This window comes from Netta rufina, assembly GCF_964035555.1.
Source record: "Netta rufina genome assembly, chromosome: 6".
In the NCBI taxonomy this organism is placed as follows: Eukaryota; Metazoa; Chordata; class Aves; order Anseriformes; family Anatidae; genus Netta; species Netta rufina.
In genome coordinates, this window is record NC_140129.1 from 38,152,370 (window position 1) to 38,163,864 (window position 11,495).

Below are 11,495 nucleotides of genomic sequence, written 5' to 3' on the forward strand. Positions count from 1 at the left end.
GTGATATATTTTCAGAGGTGGCTTTGGTGTTGCAGACAGCACACGGCGATGCACTGGCAGGAGGAAGAGTGTGTGCCCTGGCTCTCTGTGAGTGCCTGAACTGGGCTGCTCGAACAGCCAATGCCTGCACGTCCAGGCAGGAACATCTCTATAGGCAAATCACATTAAAGTCCTATGAAGTCCTATTATCTACCTCAGAGGTGGTTTGTTCTGGTTTGTAACCCCAAACTATCTCTGATGTCTTACTGGCCTGTTGTTTTTCCTGTCATTTGTTTCCAGGCAAGAGAACTTCAGACTCTTCACAACCTGCGCAAACTGTTTGTTCAAGATCTCACCACCCGTGTTAAAAAAGTAAGAATACACTCTTCTGAACCACAGGCTTGAGTCTTTTGAATCTTGAGTCTTAGTCTTTTTTTTTTTTTGGCACATTCTTTTGATTTGCTGGAATCCACTAGTACGTATGGGTACGAACTGGGATTTTTTTTTCAGTAACAGTGAGTAATCAAATTAAGAGTGTTCTGATATTTATCTAGGTTTTGGGTCTAATTTGTTAAGGAAAAGTCTTGGTAGTTAAGTGACATCCAGTTCAGTTACTGCATTCTGAAAGTTGGAATAATGGATACCAGAAATTACTCAATATAACTTGTGCTAACACATGCTACACACTGAATGAAGTTGTGTAAATATTAAAAGGCTTAACATTGCTTTTCAGTTCTTTCAAGTAGTTTAGGGGAAGAGTTTATTATTATTATTATTTATTTCTTGAGATTGAAACCCCTTATTTGCTAAAAATGTCTCCCAGAACTGGAAAAAGGGAAATGCTTTTTTCCCCTAACGTCCGTGATTTTCCTGTTCAGGATCCCTACATAATTTTTCAGCAAGAATGGTTTATTTTCTTTATAGAAGGCAATACAGCCCCTAAATATCAAAGAAACAGATAAATTCTCTACAATTTGAGGCTCTGGAAGACTTTTTCTGTCTTTGGCAAGCTTAAATTCAGAAATGCCTGAGCTTCCTCTTGAGTTTCTGCATGGTTTTGCTGAATCCTGGAACTCTCCTTGCAGAGCGTTGAGCTTGACAGCGATGATGGAGGTGGAAGTGCTGCGCAGAAGCAGAAAATTTCCTTTCTTGAGAACAACCTGGAACAGCTTACAAAGGTTCACAAACAGGTAGGGACTCTGCTTCCTTCCAGTGCCTAGTTACTATTTAATCAAAAGCTACTGTGTCTTTTTTGCTCATTAATAGTAAATGCTTCTGAAAATTCAGCCATGGAGAAATCTTGGCATATAACACTGTTCTGTAGTATTACAAATTGCTTTTTTTTTTAAAAAAAAAAATTATATTTTTGTACATTTAAGAGGATGATTTTTGAAGGTAAAATGTCGGTACTGTTTAAGGAAATGGTACCTGTAGTTCTCAACTAAATTTCTTGGCGTTAGGAGCTGGTGTTAGACCTGCTCTTCCCACTGCCCTTACTTCTTGGCGTGTTGTTGTGGTTTAGCCCTGGCAGGCAGCTCAGCACCTCGCAGCCTGCTCACTCAGTGGGACAGGGGAGAGCAGCAGAAAGGTAAAAGTGCAAGAACTCGTGGGTTGAGATAAGGACAGCTTAATAGGTGAAGCAAAAGCTGCACGTGCAAGCAAAGCTAAGCAAGGAATTCATTCACTTCTCTTCCCTTTGGCAGGCAGGTGTTCAACCACATCCAGGAAAGCTGGGCTCATCACCTGTAACAGTTTCTTGGCAGGACACACGCCATCACCCTGAACGTCTCCCCCTCCTCCTCCTTTACCCCAGCTTTTATTGCTGGAAATTGAGGTTTTCTGTGCAGCTGAAGGGCTGATGCCTCCCCAGGATGCTGAGGCTGGCCATCTCTGGGCACGTTAATCTGCTCCCTCTTAAGTTCCCCTTGCCATGGGTGCCAGCCTGACCACTAGGAGGTGGAGGGGATGTGTGGGAGGCAAGCATGTAGGGAATAGGTTGAGAAAAGAGCCTTACCCTCTGCTTACTTGCAAGTCTGTATACATCAATGGTGTGTGTGTGTGTATGGGCATATATATCTTGTTAGATAAAATTGGCTCATTTCTGCCAATGAGTAAACTTCCACCCTCTTAAAAGATGTCAGATGTCAGCATCATTGAACTGTATCTCACTTCTCAGCTGCAGAGTACAAACTAGTAAAAGAGGCTTCTGGTTTCATGTCTGAATCGTAACATGACATTCTCCATTGCAGCTTTCTGAACCTGTGAGAGGCAGAGCGATCTCCAAGATTTGCTTTTTTTATTCCTGTAGAAATGCCAAAAAATGCAGGCACTGCTGCACTCTGACAAGTGTCCATTAAGGTTCAGTATTTTAAGGTTCCTGGTTAACAGATGGTTTAAAGACCTAGTTTCTAAATGCGGAAACCAGGACGTGTTAATAATGTTTTTCATTTTACTGTTTTGCCTTTTTTGCACTCTGTTCATGCGTCTGCTGGTTTTTCAGATACAGATTTTTATAGCTCTCATTAGTGCATATTTACTCAAAAACAACCAAGGAGCCCGTGTCTCATAAGAAACTTAACTAAAAAATGACATTGGACTTGACCTGAATATGATCTCATTCTGCTCTTATTTCAAATTCCGTTGGGTAGAACATGTGCTCAACACTTTCAGAAAAAGCACATTGTGACAACTTTTTTTTTAAGCTTTGTTTCTGTTTTTCTTCTGGCACTCGGCCTGGACTAGCAGGTGTAAAACATTTTCATTTTCAAACAATGTGTGAATGTTACTGCATGCTGTCGCTTTGCTGTATTATTTATATGGTAGTTAAATCGTTTTCTTCCCTTCGCTCCAAAAGGGGAGAATCGCTCCTTTGGAACAGTAATCTGTTGACTTTTAGCAGTGCTATAATTGTTCAGTAGAAATTGTACCATTTTTTCTAACTGAAATTCTGTTTGCATCAGGCTTTATTTGTCTAAAAGTGAATCCCCCTTCTGTTGCTTATAATGTTAGAAATTATTCGGAAAAGTGGAAACTTTATACTCCTCAAACACTGCTAAGAAATCACTTTGCAGTTTTCAAGTATTGAGAGGATCAAGTATTTGTGAAATGCCAGACACGTCCGTGTTCTGAAAAAAATGCAGTTTCTGTCACAGCTGCTCTGAGGGTCTGGAAAATTGGTTATCGCCCTGCAATGGATGGGTTTGTCCTGGAGCCTCACCCTTCAGGATCATCTGTGAAATCCTGTTGAGTGGAATAAACTCTCTTCTTCTTTGATCTTCCCATGGAGCTTCAGCTGGACAAATGAGCAGCGTGATTAAAAGAAAATAAATCACACCTGTTTCTTTCATTCAGGGCATACAAGGTGTGAAGAGGAATAGCGACGTTCTCTGCCTCCTTGTAAGAGGACCTCTCCTGCAGTTTCTCATAGGCAATTTTTGAAACTTCTCTTCTTGCAGTTGGTACGTGATAATGCAGATCTTCGTTGTGAGCTTCCTAAGCTGGAAAAACGACTTAGAGCTACGGCAGAGAGAGTTAAGGCCCTGGAGAGCGCACTGAAGGAGGCCAAGGAAAACGCCATGCGTGACCGCAAGCGCTACCAGCAGGAGGTAGATCGCATTAAGGAGGCTGTAAGAGCCAAAAACATGGCACGGAGAGCACACTCTGCTCAAATTGGTAAGGACACCCTGCTAAAGGGCTAGTGGTTGCTCACGTATTTCACAGTTGGTTTGTTTGCTCACGTTTAAATAAAGAGAGCTCTGAAAGCAGGAGTCCGGGGCAAACCACTGGGTCTGCTTCTCCCCTGTTGCACAAGAATCTTCAGAGAGTTCACTTTTTAATAGAATATGCCCCACCTAAAGTTTAAAGTGCCTCAGCTATTTAGCTCAGTAAATAAATGGCATAATGGGTCTTGTGCACCGTTCCAACAACCTGAAACTTGTCTCTTTAAATTAGTCTCTTGCTTTCTTCCTGCTCCCCCACATATATCTGCTCTGCTTTCCAGCCCCTTCCTCTCTTTTTGTCTGATTACTACTCATGCTTTAATTTGGGCTGGGTAGAGTCAAATATTCCTATAAATTCAGTTGTGTCATATATCTGTGTGGTGCAATCTGAATCCATGCAAGACGAGAGGAACGATAGGACAGGTAAATGGCTCTGCAACCAGCAGAAAAGTGATCGTGTGGTTGGCCAAGGTACGGGAACGCAATGTGCATGATTACAGACTTAATTTCCAAGCACGGTTTCTTTTTGGTAAACAAGGGGGTTTGTACTAGAGGATAAAGTGAGATATAAAATCTTGTACAAACACCTAAATGTCCTTTTTCCATTTTCTTCTTTTACTCTGCAGCCAAGCCCATCCGCCCTGGTCATTACCCAGCGTCTTCTCCGACAGCTGTTCACGCCATCCGAGGGGGAGGGATGTCAAACTCCAGCTACTATCACAGCACCAAATAGACAAGAAGTAAGACCAAAGAAACTTACCCAACCGTTCTTTCTCTGATCACCCAGTTTTCTTGTCTTTCAGTCCTGCTTTTAGCAGTATTTTTTCTCCTGGTTTCAGTCGGAGCCTTTAGCCTATGGTTTAACCGCGAAAATTAGTGATTTAAGTGAGGATTGCCTTGTTTAGAGCACTTTGCAAGCTGCTTCCCGGAGTTTTTATTTTAATGACTTATCACTTAAAACTTTTTTAATAAACTGAAATGCTGTTGCAAATCTGTACTGAAATTAGCACAGAGAGGTGTGAAACTCATGCAGTAAAAATAGAGTTCTAGGGGCTGCTTCGCTTTCTACTTTCTCTGACATGATGACGTTATCCTTGTTTTGATATTCCTTAAGGATAAAGACTTCTAGTAACTCACCCTGTACTAGGAACTAGCTCCATGTAGCTGAAAAGTTACCAGCCACCCCTGTGCCTGTGCAGGAGCTGCCTGTGAATGAATAAGGATTTTTTTTCCTGGGCATAGCCCAAAATGGAAAGCATTAGAAGCTGAAAACATCGTGCTTTAGGGTGAGATACTACTTGAGCGATGGATCCACATGGTAAATGTGCTTTTTCATAAGCATTTAACTTTTTCCTTCTGCCCATCGAGCACAGGGGCAGCCCCCAGCCCCAGCTCTCTCCCTCCGTGCCCCTAAGCAGCTGTAATCAGCCGCCTGAGGGGCACAGAGCCCTGCAGCCCAGAGCAGGGGAAAAGCAGCCTTAAGTGGCAGCAGCACTGAACTCTCCAAACTTGAGTGTCAGAATTTGGCAAACTTTACTTTTACTTCTTTTGCTTGTACTCTTACTCAGCTCTCTTAGCTAAAAATATAAATATTTTGCTTTAGTGCAAGGGCTTGAGGGTTTCTGGGTCTTCTCCTAAGCAAAAATCTTGTCCAGGAAAGCAGATCTGCATATTCCCATGTGACTGCTTCATGTACTCAGCCTCCCATTAGATGCTCATCATTTCTGAGATATTTTACATCTGTAATTATTTTAGTTGATAACTTTGTTACAGGCATATTAAGAGGTGGATGGCAGTGAGTGGCTGTGAGAAGCAGCCAACAGACTGCTAGAAAGTCTTTCCAAGTCTGGCTTTTTTCTACTCCAGAGGATTAATTCTGTCTTACGACTCTTTTCTGATAATACGTGGTTTCCTTTAGGCATCTGGCATTCTTGGGTGTGTTTTTCTTTTTTTTTTTTTTTTTTTTTCTTTTTTTCTTTTTTTGAGAATGCTTCGTGTCATGCATGCATGCAAACCATCCATCACATCAGTCAAGCTTTTATTGTGTTGTGTGGATTGTTTCTGTTCATTGTGTTTTCTGTGAGCCCTGTAGCTGCAAGCAACATATTTTTGCTGTGGATGAATTAGGGCAAGTCTTTGCTGAGTGCTTCAGTGCATTAGTTGATTTTGAGCTGAAATTTGCTTTTCCGTCTAATAGGAATGTTAGCCCTTATCTACTTCTCTGCATTCCCATGAATGAGCAAAGGGAAAAGAGTGTGATAAAGGGGTCTATAAACTATTTCCAGCCATACATAATAACTGCTCTGCGGGGGAAAAAAGCTGCTACCTGCCTAAGCTGGGCAGGGCTTTAATATACTGGCTGCTGCGGAATGAAAACTGGCAGGCTGGAATAGGCCACACACTAGGGGTAGGCACACGTCAAGCAAATAGCTGTAGATTAATAAAAGTCATTAACAAAGCAAATACACGTAAAACTAGTTGGGCATATAATAAGATAGGACTTTAGATAGTAATAAAGACCAGTCAGAGTCTCTCTTTCAAACGTTTTAGATGCTGAGCCTTGTATTTGAGGTTGGCGGAGGAGATTTAGGCTGCTCTTGGAGCACGTCACTGAGTAGCTCATGGACAATGGGGGTGGAGAAAAAGAATAGGGAAGGTCTTAAAAGAAGCTGTCTAAACTTAGGGAATTATGGTTTCTGAAAAAAATAGGGGGAAGAAGATCTGAAAACCAAATGGAAGCCCTGCAGATTGGAATGAAGCCAGTTAAAAAGTGTGTGTTTCTTAGCTGATAGTAATGCTCCTTTCTGGCCTTTATCAGACTAAAACTCCTTGCTGCTCAAGATTCAGCTTGTACACTTAGCTGTACAATGTCATATATACTGTAAATAAGACAACAATTGGACATGTCATGCTGCCATTGCTTCTTCAGAGAACCGTATTTCTTAGGCTTTATTTTTACTTTTTTTTTTTAACCCAGTTAAGGTCTAGATTTTTTTTTTTTTTGCACAAATGTAGAAGGATCTCTTGAAGATACAGTGAATTAAGGCTGATTAAAAAAGGTCAGTTCTCATTGGCTTTGGTCCTTTGATTAAAAACATTGTTGGCAAATTGCAAGTATTTGGCTGCCAAATGATTTGGGGAGTATTATAGTAAGCTGGGTTCTCTAAGCCTGTTGGATGAAAGCCCGGGGACCTAAGTTAAGGGTATTAGTAAAGGTGTTACTTCTGCAGGGAACATTTTATAAGAGTTATTTTCATAACATTGTTGGCAGTCCCACCATATGACCCGTGCTCTTGAAGAGCACAGTTCTACCCAGGTAGGTGTAGCACAGAGCTTTCTTTTCTATTCCTTTAGCAGCAGTGAAATAAAAATGGCTTTTCTAGATAAATGTTTGCTGTCAAGTCACGTGGCCTATCTCTGGAATGAAAATTTCATATCAGGACGAGGGGAAATTTGTCTTAGGCTCATTCATCATTCGCAGTAAAGATAATAACCACTTATTGCTGCTGGAGTGGTCAGTGATTAGGAGTTATTAACCAGAGCAGACGACCCCATCAATGACAGCCAGCAGTGCTTTGGCTGTTTGTACAAAGTTTGCTGGTAAAGTTTGTTCTGCAGAGCTGGGCAAGCCTCTGAGGCTGGTCAGGGCCAAGTTCAGCCTGGTTTGGGCCACATTGCCTGGTGCTGATGAGCATTGTGTAAGGAGGTGATTTCTACCCCCAGAAGTTTAGCGTTTGGATAACAGCAGATGGGAGAGAAAGAAACGTGGGTGTTAATAAAATGTCAGAAATTGCAAATTGCTGGTAGCTGGCTTAAACAGAAGACTCGGTGGGCCAAGGAACGGCTCTCTGAGGCAATTCCTTTTGCTGTCTGAATCGCAGACATTTTCAGAAATACGGCTGCAATGAACTTGTTACCTGGGGCACACCTCAAAGCTAGATCTGATGGAATTAGGAGAAAGAGTTTGCATTGGCGTGGCGAAAAGGTAATGGCTGCAGTAGGAGTCCTGACGGGGTGCAGTACATTTCTGTGAGTCCTGACGGGGTGCAGTGCATTTCTGACCCCTGCCAGGCAGTGGTCATCAGCCGCCTCCACAGGATGTCCGTGCCAGTGTTTGGCTACCCTCAAATAAAGAAATTCTTCCCCATGTCCAGTCTGAGCCTCCCCTGGCACAGCTCTGTGCTGTTCCTACCATCAGTCCCCAGGGAGCAGAGCCCGGCGCCTGCCACTGCAATTCCCTCCTCCAGGGTGTCAACAGCACCTCCCAGCTCGGTGTCACTGGCAAACTTTATTCTGTTTTAATAAAAAATAGCTGAAATACATTCTCCAGTTTCTGAATTCTGTGGGGAGAAGTATACTGAAAAACCCTGAGAGCACAATACTCCCCATTTGGGAAGAGCTGCAAGTCTGATCGTGTGGAAAGCTGCTTTGGTTTCTCTGCTGGTCAACTACAGAGCTTAGTTCTATATTGTTATATTTAAAACTATATTTAGGAGTAGTTTCTAAGTGCAACTAAATACAGTGCAGGCTTCGAAGAGGTTAATATATATTTTTTCAAAGAGTATGTATTATATACATACATGTACATGGTGATGTTTTCCATGTGGCAAAGGGAGAGGCGAGCCATGGTGCTGCTGCACTTTTGCAGCCTGTGACTTGGTCAGGATTTTCTCCAGGTGGAGCAGAGATCATCTTTAGGTCTGCTTTGGTTACATCATGGACCTAACGTGGCCTGGGCCAGGTAGGGCCAAGGTGCATGGGAAGGATATGCAGTAAATGGCTGAGCAGCAGGCCAAAGGATAACGCTGATACCGATGATACTGACCTGCAGATCTTCATCCACCCCCGAGCACACTGGTGGGTGAGCACCGGGGGTGCTCAGGTGCCCCGTGCCGCCTGTCCTGCCCTTCTCATATTTGCTCAAACTCAACCAATGCCTCATTTTGAAAGCAAAGAGACGAAGTGAAATGAAGATATGCCAACAATTGCAGTAATGCTCAGTCATCGCTCGCTGGAATTATTAAAGTGACTTGTAGGGGACTGGAATTTGTGAAACACGCTGTGCAAACAGGCTCTTGACTAAATGGCTTCCCTTATCCTGAAGTCTCTGGTATGTTCCCAGCACCTCCCCGTCCTTGAGCAAGATGAATAACTATATTTAATCTGGCCAGACCACAGATTAATCTAGGCAATAAGAGGCATGAATTAATAACCAGCCTGGTTTCCTTGAAGATGTTAACAAGGATGACAACTAGGAGGAACTACAATTGCCACTGCTAAATCGGGGTAAATTTAAAAAAAACAGCGAGGAGATGATTCTTTATAATACTTTGATCTTTAATACCAAAAGGTTTTGTTCTAAATTATCATACAAGAAAACGTTTAATTAAGTAAAACATTGCTTTTGTAAGACTGATTTTATACTAGCTATTTTAAAAAAAGAAGTGACAGGCACATTCAGTTACTCATCTGTTGCTTTCCATATGGCTAATGGGAACTGCATAGCAATTTGAAATGCAACAGTTTTTAAAAGTCTGTGTTTCAAATTACTTATTTAATATTATTATTTATTCAAATGCCTACCAGGATATATGCAAATAATATAGATATCAGGAAAGTACTTTTCTGCCAGGAGACCTGTGCAGCTGAAGGATTTTTCTGGATTTGTCATTTCTTTTTGTTCCTTTCATTTTATAATGTGTTTGCAAGCTCGATTGCAGTTACATTCGTTACTTGTTAATTAAGATATGCACACATCTGTTCTTCAGCACGTCCAGGTGACTAGCAGTAGAGAGGAAAATCCCATTAAAAGAACAAAGAGATAAAGGGGAGGGGGGAGAAGTCAGACCTTTAGCTCGTGTTTGAGGATGTATTTAGACAAGCCATGAATGCCGTGTTACTGGTGGCAAAAGAATGGATTTCATCAAGATAATTGTTTCATTATGACTCTGCCAATTTGTGGGCTGGAAACTTTAAAATTAGACCTGACAAAAATTCCTCTCCGAGGCTGAGTGAGCTCATGTCATGAATTATTAAAATTGTGCTTCCCCTTGCTGTTGTCGTGGCTGTTTGTGTGCCGCGCGTCGGGTTTCCGTGCAGCGTAGGTATCAATTATTTGCCGCGTTGCGTATCTGCCTTCTCATCTAAAACCTCCACTAATTATCGTTACCTTTCTTGCTCTCTTTTGACAGGTCAGTTCCACTTAGCATGTTAAGGACTGTCATTAAGTCACTAGTTTCTTTTTTCCCTCCTCTTCAACCCGATCCACGTCCCGTTCATCCTGCGCTTCCTACAGCCATCTGCGATGCACCGGTCCTAGGTATTTTTGAGCTTCGTAGGATCTTCACGTGTACAGAAGTGTTCGGCTCAACTCTTCTACAGATACTTGTACAATGTATTTAACATAACCATCTAAGTAAGGATAGGAAGTCTGCCACTCAGAATCGCTCACTGACTGCGTTTGACCCCTTGGCGCTGGTTAGGTTGGGGCCTCTCCACTCAGATCGATGCTTCTCGAAGTCCTCTCTTGCATCAGTAAATCCCAACTCCTGGCATCAAAGAATTAATTATTCAGTGACCAAGTGCCATCAAAGGCAGGTGATTGTGCTCAGTCATGACTGATTTACTGTATAATATACATATTATTTTATATTTTTAGGGGATGAAAATGTGCTGCTATATGGTTTAATTTTACTGCTTACATTTTTGGAAGTAAATTTCCCCAAAGAACCATTTGTAATATCCTGATAAAAAAAAATCTTTGGACTGTACAAAATAACCTTTATTGCAGTACCTGGTAAAGATCAAACGGGATGCAGAGAAATCTGTTAGTATAGGTCTAGGTTTTTGAAGTGTGGTAGTGACATGAATATATCTGTGTGACCTATCTTAAATTTAAGATCTGATCTGCTTGTAGTTCTCCCTACGGTGGTGGGTTTTCCTGGAGTGTGATGGCTAGCCATGTGTTCGTAAGCGTTGTTCTCTCTGAGATTTTGAAAGCTTTCAGAATGCTGCAGAAGCCTTGTCTTGGGAAAGCCGACAAGCATCCCCCGCTCCCCTTCCCACATGCCTTTGGCAAGCCCCGATCTGCTCACACCGGAATTCAGAGGCGGCAGCGAGCAGCCCCCTGCCGGAACAGACGCTACCTTAAAGAAACAAAAAATCCCCTCAAAGCCCCAGGCCCTGCCTTAGAAAAGAATATTATACAGAGAGGGTCCAAAAGGAGGTGAGGGTTACGTCCTCAAGCTGTCCTTTGCAGACCAAATTTGGGAGTTAGATGTGTTAGGAGATGAAGAGCGTATTGCAAGGGGAGGAGAATGTATTTCCTGCTCGTGTATTGCCTCGTTGCAACGTGCAAGCCATCCTACAGATAGGACACCAGTGCTCACTGAGCTAAGGATGAGACCACCTGCCTTCCCTGGACCTCTCCGGTGCCAGACGGAAAGTTTCCACCTTCTCAGCAAGGGGGCACTGGAATCCTTCTGGGAAAGCTCAGCCAGCAGGTAGAAGCTATTGCTTCTCCTCCGTGCCTACTGCTTCTGCCACACACATATCCTCATCCTTCAAATGCACGGTAGCCAACCTGAGCTCTTAAGGAAGCGTGACTTTTAGGAAGGTTACAGCCGAGCATAGCCCTCTAGTCTTCTTTTGCAGACGTTTGCTCTTACTTAATTTGAGACTTATATATATATTTTTTAATTTCTGAATGTGTTCACGTTATTAGACATAAAACTATTTAGGTAATGTAGAGCCTTTTTGAAAGATTGTGAATTGACTTCAGTTTTTTTTTTTCTACTG

The 11,495-nt window shown here is 42.4% G+C and overlaps 1 protein-coding gene across 1 annotated transcript in view; it reads left to right on the forward strand.

Annotated features, from left to right (window-relative positions):
* KIF5C (kinesin family member 5C) overlaps positions 1-9,964 on the forward strand; it is a gene marked incomplete at its 5' end in the record, with an annotated part of 58,472 nt that extends 48,508 nt beyond the window's left edge. The window contains 5 exons of the mRNA XM_084289579.1: positions 280-351; positions 1,065-1,169; positions 3,435-3,651; positions 4,325-4,438; positions 9,890-9,964. Coding sequence (XP_084145705.1) covers positions 280-351; positions 1,065-1,169; positions 3,435-3,651; positions 4,325-4,431 — 501 coding nt within the window. The 3' untranslated portion in view covers positions 4,432-4,438; positions 9,890-9,964. The remainder of the gene's footprint in view (positions 1-279; positions 352-1,064; positions 1,170-3,434; positions 3,652-4,324; positions 4,439-9,889) is intronic.
* Positions 9,965-11,495: the final 1,531 nt, after the last annotated feature.